Here is a 12,141-nt window from a genome sequence, read left to right as displayed (position 1 = left end):
CCTTTTGCTAACAGGCTCATTAACATCTATTCAGCAATCAGAACAGCTTCAGCTAGTGTGTTCAGCCAGTCACTTGGCGAAGTAATCAATGTTGTGGAGAGCTGGGAGCATTGTGACTAAGCGCACACGTCACTTGGCTGTAAGATGAGCAGATCAAACTCATCACTGGAGAAAAGACCTGGCTATCTGCTTCCATGAAGGCTACAGCTTTGTAAGGAGCTTTAAAAAAACAACTTATCCCACTTATTCCATGTGGTGTGCAACAGAATCAAGGCATACACATATGGACAATTACGTGGGTGATTTTTATGCACAGCCAGGATTAAGAATGAGTGGGTTTTACTCAAGCTACACGCCGGCAGTAGTCTTAGCTTCATCTTACACGGCACTAAAACCTAACCGTCAACAATGGACTCTTCCACGCCTCACCAAAGCTAACATGAGTCAGAGAAGTTTGTTTTAAATGAGTTAGGTTTTATTAAGCATACATTTTTTGGGTAGGATCTCTGGTACTACCACTAAGTCTGAACCTGTGAACTTTGCTACTCAGTTGACAGTAACTACAATCTAAGGAATACCTTATCTAACTCATTAATACATTGCGGATCCGGCATTACAAACTACAGCCTGAAACTATCTGGTCAAGACCAGTCAAAATCACTTAGATGATACACACCACCACCAAGAAAAGAAAGATACTATTGTCAACTAGAAGACAAGAGTTGGTTTCCATTACAATTCCATCTTCATGCTTAGAGAAACATGTTTCTACTGATGTTGGCTTCTTCTGGGTTGAAAGCTTTATAACTATTTGGCTTGAGGGACAGCAGAAGGAAGAAATTTAGACCTTGAAAACACAGTGATGCTGACCACACAGAGAGTAAAGACTACAGATAAGCAGAGGAAAAGTTCAACTTAATCTTTGTGTTGGGCATCTAACGAGGCGAGAGTCCCCTTGATGTCAGGCATTCTTGCTGAGCTCCATTCTTTCCAATGTACTCACATACTGATGGGCACATTTCTTAAAAGCGACATAATATATATATATTGAGGAAGTAATGGAGACAACTGCAGGGGCAGGGGCAGCAGAGAAAAGATGGCAACATACCAGTTGGAGGACGTTCCTGGCATGCTAAGTCTCTCGAAGACAGAGTGCTACTGGGGGAAGCACAGGACTAATTGGCCAGCCCGCTGCATTTTTTCTGGAAGCTACCCAATACACTCTTCAAACAAAATCTTATTTGAAACCTCAGTAGTAAAAAATACAGACAGTGTCTCAGGTAAGTCCCACAGGACCGAGTGAGATACAGAACATAGTAAACAAACGGTCAAACCGAGATCAAGCATCATCTCTGGGGGTTTCCTGTGGTCTCAAAGTTGCTCCTTTTCCGGTTACGACTCCTTGGCTCCCGTTTCCTTCCCCATTCCCAACTCTTACATCAACTGTGGCTGTTTGGAAGGCTCAACTGTCTTCTTTTGCCTCTCTGATTTACACACAAATGTGATTTTTTTTAAGCTACAAATATCTTTATCCAGACATGAAAACTTTATCCAGAAAATGAAAAACTGAACATATGTGGGATACCTACTGAATATTTAACATATTTTGTCCATTAGACAAAGTGGTACTAACAGGTAAAAGATCTGGTTTCTGTTAAAATGGCTTTGAATGTGTCTCAGGTGAACATTTAGTCATCTAGCTCCTCCCACAGTCTGCACCTGGATACGGTTTTCCTTCGGGCCTTGGCGTGCCTTTATTCCGTCCGGCAGAAGTCTGAGTTACGGCTGAGGGCTGTATTCGGAATGGTCACTTGCACGCGCTTGAAGCCCGGCTGCTTCTCACCAAACCAGGAGGAAGAACGTTCTCTTGGTGAATGCCACTGACTGAGCTCGGCCCCTAAAACAATTCTGTGTGCTGGCTGCATCGATCTCAGAATATTACCTTCATTTATGAATAGTACACCAAAAATTAAAGGTGATCCAGATTGGTTCAAAGAAAACTGGATTTCCTAACCGGTTATAAAAAGATTTGCACACATGGATTTTTTTTTTGCTGAGAAAGTCAAAAGCATAAAGGCTTTCACAAAGTTTATCTGATTGAATGGAAAATGGCTCAATTGTACGGCTCAAAATGAATTTTTATACCAACTACAATTACCAAAAATAGAGAAAAATAAGTCCAACTATCCTGTGATTTCACCCCACATGATTTTTAGACAAGGGCACTATTATGTTTTTTTAAATCATCCAAATTCTAGGCAGTTAACCAAAAAAGTGTAAAGATAGGGATTTTTACTAACGGACAGTTCCTATGCCTTACGTGCATTTTAAGTCTTGGTATTTCTACTGCGCTACTGCCTCACATCATTACTCTGACTTACAGGCACTGTTCAAGGGGACTGGATTAACAGGTGGATTTGATTACTCAAAGCACCTACATTTTAAATGGCCTCACTGCATGATATGCCAAACCAGAGCAAGAATGAACAAAGAGATTCTTGCTAGCTTCGGGTCAGAAGCGTCCCAAGCAGCGGTTGCATAACAGAAGTCACCCAGAGGGCAAGCGGGCAGGATGCGCTGAGCAGGAGCCCTCTGAGAGGCACGTGGAAGCCATCTGGAGCAGCCCCCTGCACCCCACAAGTCAACAGCCGTGGACCCTACAAGTGAATAGCGGGAAACAGAATCATGAAGCCCCCAGCCCCTTCTTTACCTGCAGGAGAAGTTCTTGCAGCTGAGCCCGTTTCTGCTTGATCCGTTCTATCCGCCTCTGCTTCTCTATCTTGAAAACACAGGTTACAAAACAGCATCACTCCAGCGAAAAGTGCAGCTGACCCGCGGGTGCCTGTTCTGAGGTAGCACGCACTCTCCTCAGAGAAACTCAAACATCTTAACAGACAGCATACAACAATGGCCAATCTCACCGTCGAGTGGGACTAGGCAGTCGGGTGGTGAGAATCATCCAGAATGAGCCCTCGGGGAGCAGCGAATGTGGGTGCGCTCATCATCACAGCAATGACTACCACTGCCCGCACACTTGCTGCGTGACAGAACTCAACTAAGCACATCACGCACATCTGAACTCCCTTTCACAAACACAGGAGGTACATACTACCGTCACTTATTTTACATGCAAGGAAATGGAGGCTTACAGGGGGCAATTGCTCACGTTTGCACAACTAGCGAATGGCAAAATGAGAATTCTGAAACTAAGCCCCTTGTTCTGGAACCCTGAAGTTAGTAAATTCATTTCATTACTTCTCCAAGAATGAGGGGGATGTCTTATCTAAGAGTTTAACTAATTCTTTTATGAGCAGAGGTAACAAAGATGTCCCATATATTCAACACAGTATTTCCACTCGCAGTTTAAGGAATACGCTACAGCTTCACACAACGTTGTCCCTAGAAAACAGACACTATGGTTTGCATTGGAGCCCTGCTAATGTAGTAGGTCATGTGTTGGGCTGCTATCACACGGTCAGCAGTTCAAAACCGCCAGCCGCTCCTTGGGCGAAAGATGAGACTTTCTACTCTCGTCAAGAGTTACCATCTCAGAAGCTCACAGGGGCCGTTCTACTCTATCCTATGGGGTGGCCATGAGTCAGAACTGACTTGATGGCAGCAGAATGGTCTGCATTTCCTTGCAGAGAGACGTCAATGACATAAAACAAGACCTCTTCCTTACCCAAAGAGCAGTTTTTATTTGCTGTCCACACAACTCTAATCACCCCCCCTCCCTGCTCCTCCAACATTACCACACTTTATTCCTGAATGACTTACAGGCAATGTGAACTCTGTCCAGTCTACACTTGCACTGGAAGCTCCCACAGGTCTAAAAGGCACGACCAAAAGCCAAATAAGTTTTCCTAAGGCCCCGCCTGGCCCACATCTAAACTCCTCTCCAACCTCACTGCCCTGCGGTGTCCCAAGCACCACCGAGTCTCTCTGAACTGCACACACAGAGTCCTACTGTCTCTAAGCATCCCTGGACCACTTCCCTTTTCATCTTCAGTTACCTACCAAACAACTAGTAAAGCCATTCTCTAAAACACAACCTCCCCTGCCTGCTGTACAATCCACCAACGCCTAACCAAAAACCGAACCCACAGCCGTCAAGTCAGTTCCGACTCGCAACACTCTTAGTAGGGTTTCCAAGACCGTAAACCTTCATGGGAGTAAACCGTCGGATCTTTCAGCCACAGAGCAACTGGAGGACTCAAAACGCTTATCCCACAGTGTCCCACCAGGGCTCCCTATTTTCTCTACAAACAAACAAATAACCCTAACAACCTCACAGCCACGGAGTCAATTCTGACTCCAGTGACCCTTTATAGGGTTTCTGAGACTGTGTCTCTTCATGGGAGGAAGACGCCTGTCTTTCTCAAACTGCGGACCCCAGAGTACCAGCACTCCGCCACCAGGGCTCCTGGAATTATCCCTAGGGTCCCGACTGCTTAGCACTTGAAATCTATCCCTCTCTCTTGGTGGGTACTCTGGCCACACCCGGCTAGGCATACTCTGTATGTCTCTGCCTAAAAGGCTCTCCAGCCTGTAGCCACTTGAGGTGCCCCGACACCCTCACAAGTGACTGAATACCTCCCTTATCAACTTTTCCAGAGTCTGTGCCTACTTCTTACATAGAGGTGATCACAATCTTTGTAACTTCTTTTACACTCTCCTTTCCCCAGCAACAGTGACAGTTCCTTGGGGTCTGAAATTTTGACTTGTATATTCTTTGGCTAAGCAAAGGGTAGAAATGGATATGTTTTTGTTTATTAGCTTAGTATTATCTGTAATACTTCAAATCCCCTTCTATCAGAAAAAATAAAAATGAAAAAGGAGGCCATTTCACTCTAGTGAATGGGTAACATTACTCTTTAACTTCTGGCTTCTCCCATATTTACAGTTATAATAATACCAAATAAGTTATCTACAATCAAAATAATACTAAATAAGAGAAAAATTGACAAGCAACTGAAATCACCTTGAACTTTGATAAATGGCTCAGTGAGCCTTGCCTTTCTAGATCTGATGGTCAGACCAGGGTGCAGCTGCCTTAGCCAGTTCCCTGCTTCAGCTGGCAAGGCTCACTTCCTGCAAGACATTCCTGAGGAGAAGCCACATGGACCTACCCTGATACAGCCCTGTATGCTGGAGCAGCCATGTGGAGACCCCTGCCAGTGCTGAGATATTTACACATTCACTGACTTGGTTTTCCTCATGCAGTCGGCATCATTGTGTGTGTCTTGTGAGATGGAGGAGGACTTTGTGGAGTGGTGTCGGACATATGGGTTAATGTTGGGCGTGGGCAGCACTGGGTTGGGATGTTTTCTTGATGTGCACTTACCCTTTATATGAATCTCTGTATTATATATATGAGTTTCTGTGGATTTGTTATCTCTAATGTACCCAGACTAATACACGGAGGGTTGACTCTGACAGTATTTATAAGGTTGGGAAACCACTGCATAGCAAATGAGCCACCAACATGATCCAATTTTGTTTTGGATCTATACAGCAAGCATGTAACCAAACACTATTTTGATTACACGATTCACCAAAAGTGTTTTGAGTAGAATGCTCAGAATCTAGTTGGAATAAAATAAAGGCAAAAGTAATAAAAATAAAATAAAAGCATTCTCTGAAAACCAGTAAAAAGTAAATCGAAACAGTATTAATTCATTAGTCTTTTAAGGAAATTTTATGTTTAGAAGATTGTATACACAGTCAAAACAAAACAAAATCTATTTCTTTCAAAGCTTGCAAAGAAATTCTAATATGAATGAATTGATACCAACACTTCCAACTTTCACAAAAAACAGAGATCAAATTATCATAGGACAGGCTATCTGATATATTCATTCTAAAGAATTATGTAAATATCTACAGTATGACTTGAAATACAAACAAAAAACCAAAAAAACCTTTACCGTTCTCAAGAAATATGGTCTAGACCACCATTCACAGGTAAAACCGTGGAAGCCGTCGCAACCAGACCCTTCACAAGTGGAGCACACAGAGTGCTCCTGTGGGCTCCTGTGGGCTGTTAACAGGATTGTCTGAAGATGGTGTTTCACCGCCACCCTGGACAGATAGTACTGCACAGAAAACCCTACCTCAGACCCACACAGACTTTCAGCTAGTAAATGCTGTCACAACCATGCCCATCAGTCCTCTGCTTTCTCCCCTAAACTTCCAGTGACACTAATCACACTTCCCAGGGCACTGCTGTCGCATAGCTCTACCCTGCTTGACCTATGTTGTCCACCTGTTTGCGTTTCTTCCAGAAGTCGACAGGTTACCAATGTCTCTAAGCCAAGTGTGCCAACCCCATGAGACCCCAACCTCATCCATCGTGCCTCTCTGCTAGCCGAAAGCACCCAAAGACGTCGTCACCCAGTTCCCCAAAGATGTGGGTCCACACTCCTTTGAGTGGGGAAATGTTAGGTAGCCAGAGAGGGACTGGGGGGTCGTCCCTCCCATGCCTGCAAGGGCCCTATAGAGGGGGGTGTGAAGGAATCAGGAGAGCATTAGCCACCCATGAAGACCCCTGAACTGGGAATTCTCCAATTCAGGCCCTTAAGCCAGGTGGACAGTACACCTGAGCGGCCCAAATTAGACCCAGGTGGGCTTAATTCAGTCAATGGAGTCGACCAATACCTTCAACCACACCTCCCCAGCCACAGATTTGAAAGACCCCGGCAGTGGATGGGTCGGTCTTTTTTGACCCTGCTAATGCCACGCTCTCTGGCCTCAGTTCTTCACATGTGGGCGTGTAGTCCCACAAGATTGCCTGTGTGCAGTTGTGGGCCCTGGCGCAGCTTCTGTGCATTTTGGCATGCTTCCCTGAAAGAGCGTGTACTCTTTTGAGACAGTAAAACGTGAAACTTCTCCTGTTCTTTATAAAAGCTTGGATTACCAAGAAAAGAGAAATATGGGTGTCAAAATGTTAATCTCTAATTAGAGAAAATTTAGTATAACAAGTTCTGGAATGTTTTTAATTGATAAAAATATTTAAAGAAAAGTGGATTGAAATATTCTTAAATTTTTTCATTCACCTTCTATGAACAGACTCTTTGTTTCCCAATTTCCAATTTTATTTCTCAACATTCAGAAGTGGAGAATCCATATGTGCATGGTTTGCTGTGATATAATAATCGTATTAAATTAGTATTAATATATCATACCACGTTATGAATAAAGAGGTCCCGGTTTAGTTGTAGGGTTTTGATGATCTGACCTAAAGCAAAACCTTCACCTGTAAGGAAAGTCATTAACTTTCAAGTCCTATAGTTTCATCATTTAGGAAATGAACTGGTTAGACTGCATATCTAACACCCTGCCCAGTTCTAAAATTCTATACAGTTCATTTTAAAAACTGACACATAAACAAAAAATAGTATCGCATGGCTATCTTTCTCCATTCAAATGCCTCAGCTGTACAGTAAAGCCCACTGCCTTCTATAAACAGAGCACTCACTCACCTCTAGGTTTTGGCATTCCTGAGCAGAGTTGGTAGGCAAGCCAATCCACTTGATTTCTTTTTTTTCCTTTGAAATTATGTTCATTGCCATTAACACATTTAAAGCATCATAAACTCTTCGCCTAATATTCTTCTGATCATAAGCCTGCTAAAAATGTTTTTTTCAATTGAGTGATACATTTTAAGGGTTAAGATATATGAATCAAAGTAGGCAAAAATCAAACAGGCAAAATGATAAAATAAGAGAAGAAATACATTCAAATTACTGAGAAATATTAAATGATAGCAATTTACATAAAGCATTGTGATAGCTTTAGCAATTAGAAATTCAAATACACGTTGTCTAAAAGGAATGTGTCCTGTAGGATTGCTATGAGCTGGAAGTGGTTAAATAGCAATGAGTTTATATGCCCTTGGAAAATCCAAAATCAAATACTAACCCAGGTTGGTACCTGCTATCTAGTGGGCACCCACTGGCAGCAAGAAACACAAAGCTACTGTTGAGGGATGTGCCCTCATTCCCCACTGCACGGGTGTCCCCAGAGAAAAGCTCACGGAACGTGAGGCCACAACCCAGACTACAGACTAACGGATAACAAGTAAAACAGTAAGACTCATTAGGAGAGACTGTAGTAGTACCAAATCACCAAGACAAAACATACAGAATTAGTACACACTAAAAATGCATTATTAAATTTTTTAGAATAAATGATGGAATGAAAATCATGGGAAAGAAATGAGATACATTGTGGTAGACCAGACAGGCATTGTGAAAGAACCAAACTGAACTTAGGGATGGGGAGTCTGAAGGAGTTACACAGCAGATCAGGCACAAATAAAGAGATGATAAATGAACAGTAATATTAACCAGAAGAAATTACCCAGAATACAATAGAAAGAATGATAAACAATATGAAAGGATATTCATGCCTCACCTGGAGCACAAAACCAACAACAACAAAAGAAAGGATAGCTAAGAAACAGAAAAGATAAAAGAAGAATAAGAATCTCATCTCTCGCCTGGACGAACACATCCATCCCTTAACAGACAACCCTGCTTTGTTCTCTGTCTGCTGTTTTTACTCTAGTTTGTGTGTAAAAGTAGTCCCCATCTTATGATGGGGTTGTCCCAAGAACTCTGTCCTAAGTCTGTATAACCTGCTATACAGTGATGTTTTGAGCATCTACAAGTGAGGATCTGATGTGTAATTATTATTCACACAGAAAGGTCTACAATTTATTGTTGAAGCTAATTATGACAAAGGTGATCTTTATTATCTAACTTAATCCCCACAATTTACAAATTAGACAGTAGCATTAATCCCTTTTAGCAATAAGATGAAGATTGAGAGGTTAAGTAATTTATCCAAAGTCACATACACAAAAGAAACAAGCTCGCTGCCATTGAGTTGGTTCTAACTCATAGCGACCCCACAGAAAGAGTCTTTACAGAAACAGCCTCCTTTTTCTCCCTTGGAGTGCTGGTAAGCTCGCACTGCTGACCTTGAAGATAGCACACTACTACACTATAGGGCTCAACTAGCAAGTAAAAGAGCTGAGATTTAAACCCAGGTCTATGTGATTCTAGTGTTCATTCCTACCTGCCTCTCTTAAAATGAATGCAAACATTTAATAAAATGGAAATTTTGTTAAGGAATTAAAAAAAATACTGTAATAGTAGATGAAATATCACTTTTGAGCTAGGGCCTCAAGCTTCTATACCTTACAATAAGAGTGAGCCTGAAGACCTATCAATTCAATTCAATCACTGATACTAGATTGACCATCTATATTAATCTTTTCTGAAAGAAGTGATCATATCCTCACTCTCAAATTATTTCTACACAGACAACTACAGACAAAAGGAACTAAGACAATGTGCCTGAAAAGCAAGGAAACAGACAACAGAAACAGAACCTCAGCATATACAAATAACAGAGTAATAACACATAAACTTAAAAGAACTATGCTTACTATATTCTAAGATTTTTTAAAATGTTGAGAATCTTAAATTATAAAATATAAGTACAATTAAGAGCTTATCACAATTCTCTAACAGCAATCTAGCCATAGTGAAGAACTGGCACAGAGAATCAGTGTAAGTTTACATTGAAATGAGAGGAAAGTGCCCAGCATAAAGCAGGGACACAAAGATGAAAAACAGAGAGGGAAAAAAAATCTTCAACATGTATTGGTAAGAAAACAACAAATGATACATAAAAAGCATGACTGGATTTCTCTAAAAATAAATTTTAAAAAATTTAACTGTGTAAAAGAAATTATCCTGAATATGCGCAAATTCTGGAATGACATTCCAGAAGCGTTAACAGTGATAATTCCCTTTAGAGCGGTATACTGGGGTCTATGACGGAGCAGACATTTTTAACTAAATACTGTTTTGCATATATGAACTTTGAAATAAACATGTACATACATTACTTTTTCAGTTAAAATTTTAATTTTCTCATTGACTTAAAACATTGAAAAAAAACACTAAAAGATTATGTCACTGGAAATTTGACAAACACAAGAAGTACGGTTTAAAACAAAACATGTGCCCGTCAGTTCCTGTGTGCTACTGAGTTGATTACGATGTATATTAAGCCTGTAGGACAGGGTATTTCTACTTCCTACTGTGAAATATTTATGATATGCAAAACATAATCGTTTATCTTTACCATTAAATAAGCAAGAGTCCAAAATAAAATCAACTAAAAAGTCCACAACAGTTTATGAACCTCAAGTAAAGAAGTTGAGGATTTTCTTATTCATCTGATTCCTCATATCTAAGACACAGAAAACCCTAAAAGTAAATTCCTGAATCATTCATCATAGTCAGCTTCAAGCTCACTATATACCTACCGAATCAGCAGCCAAATGGTTATTTGAATTGGTGAACTCTGATACCAGCTCATCAGCTACTTCATTATACGATGTTGTTCCTTTCCGTTGAACTTTCTCACACACTTTCATTGAAAAATGTCTCAAGCCCTTTCCATTTTTATCTCCTTTTTTGCTTCGTTTACTAGAAGAGAAAAAAAAATTCTACTTGATTTATGCTTATTAAAGACTTCCTTACAAAACTAATAAAATAATACAAGTCAATAATTTGATTTTTGCCCAAGGTGGTAATATTTTAAATTTCATTAGTGATAGAGAAAAGTTGTTTTGCCCTAAAAGCTTAATAGTGATTTTCAATACAAATCATTCAACGAATACCTTCTGATTACTTACTATTATATATGAGGCACTGCCCAAAGCACCAGGATGAGTTACTGCCTTTATATAGCTTACATGTTACTCAATACTTAAAAAAAAAAAGTCTGCATATAACAGGTTTTTCTCATGAAATTTTAAAATAGCACTATTCTCAGTTTTATTGATCTACTCTTAAAATTTATTGTTGGTGAAACAGTGAAGAATTCGCCATTTGAACGATCAAGGATTTGTTTTCATTTTATTGTGAATTGAGTAAATGTTTACGGAGCAAATCAGTTTTCCAGTCAACAATGTAAAGGGACTTTGTCTCATCACACTGACTGCAGCCCCCGCCACATCGCATCACTACCTCCCTGTTCCTTGCTTCATCCCTTTGCTTCCTAGTCCTACTGAATCTTGTCCTTGGGCAACGCTGCCCTTTTGGCCTCAAACGGTTGATGATTCTAAGAGGTGTGTTACCATCCCTAAAGTTACTATTGCTCACTTTCTAGACCTATCTGTTTAGCTGGAAACTGAGTCAGAGGGTGACTTAAATTTCAGACATTAACAGCCATGTCTCCGGGGCTCCATCAACCTCTATCTGACCATTAAGCTTGGTGGTTCTTATGCTTTTGAGTTTTGTTTCACTTTGTTCTTTCACTCTACGCAGGGTGACCCCTTTCAGAGCAGTTAGTGACGAGGCACCATCTAGTCCTCTGGATCTTGTGGTCATGGAGGCTGAGGTTCATGTGGCCCATTAGTTTGCTGGACCTCTTAAACCATGTTTAAGCATATAATTCAGCAATGTGAATTACACTCACCATAACAACAGTTCCTATTCCCTCCCCCCAGTAAGCTCTAATAAACTTTGGTCTGTACAGTACTACCTATTCTAGATATTTTATATGTGTGACTGTACAATGTTTATCCTTTGTGTCTAACTTATTTGACTTTGCATATTTTTAAGGTTCATTCCCATCACTGGAAGTACCAAAATTTCATTTCTCTTTCTCACTGAATAACACGCCCCACACACTAGGTATAAAATACATTTGTTTATCCATTCACCTGGTGGATACTTTTGGCTACTGCAAATAATGCTGCAACGAACACTGGAATATAAACATGTTTTAGTCCCTGCCAAGTTTCTTGGTAGATACCTAGGAGTAGAACTGTTGGGCCATAAAGCCCGGTGGGTTGTTGGTCATGTGTTAGACTGGACTGCTAACCACAAGGTCAGTAACTTGAAACCACTATTCTCTCTACAGAAGACAGGCAAGGCTTTCTCCCTCAAGAAAGAGTTACAGTCTCAGAAAAGCTGGGGACAGTGTTCCCCTGTACTGCAAGGCACTGCATCAGACCTGACTCCACAGCAAGGAGGTTCATCGTTGTTGTTGAATAGTAAACTCTAAGTCGACCTTTAAAACATGAAATGGTTTCCCACAGCACCTATGTCAGTTTAC

The 12,141-nt window shown here is 40.8% G+C and overlaps 1 protein-coding gene across 5 annotated transcripts in view; it reads right to left on the bottom strand.

Moving 5' to 3' along the window:
• The window catches only part of TFDP2 (transcription factor Dp-2), a 174,423-nt gene that overhangs the window by 18,209 nt on the left and 144,073 nt on the right, over positions 1-12,141 (bottom strand). For 4 of the 5 annotated variants that reach the window (XM_075546812.1, XM_075546814.1, XM_075546815.1 and 1 more), the window contains 3 exons: positions 10,343-10,505; positions 7,482-7,628; positions 2,711-2,779 (listed from right to left, as the gene is read on the bottom strand). In XM_075546812.1, the coding sequence (XP_075402927.1) occupies positions 2,711-2,779; positions 7,482-7,628; positions 10,343-10,505 (379 nt within the window). The remainder of the gene's footprint in view (positions 1-2,710; positions 2,780-7,481; positions 7,629-10,342; positions 10,506-12,141) is intronic. The other variant, XM_075546813.1, reaches the window with a different exon arrangement.

The sequence above is a fragment of the Tenrec ecaudatus genome, chromosome 4, assembly GCF_050624435.1.
Source record: "Tenrec ecaudatus isolate mTenEca1 chromosome 4, mTenEca1.hap1, whole genome shotgun sequence".
NCBI classification, from domain to species: Eukaryota; Metazoa; Chordata; class Mammalia; order Afrosoricida; family Tenrecidae; genus Tenrec; species Tenrec ecaudatus.
The sequence above is the reverse complement of the archived record's forward strand: the minus strand, read 5'-3'. Positions and strand labels throughout refer to the sequence as shown.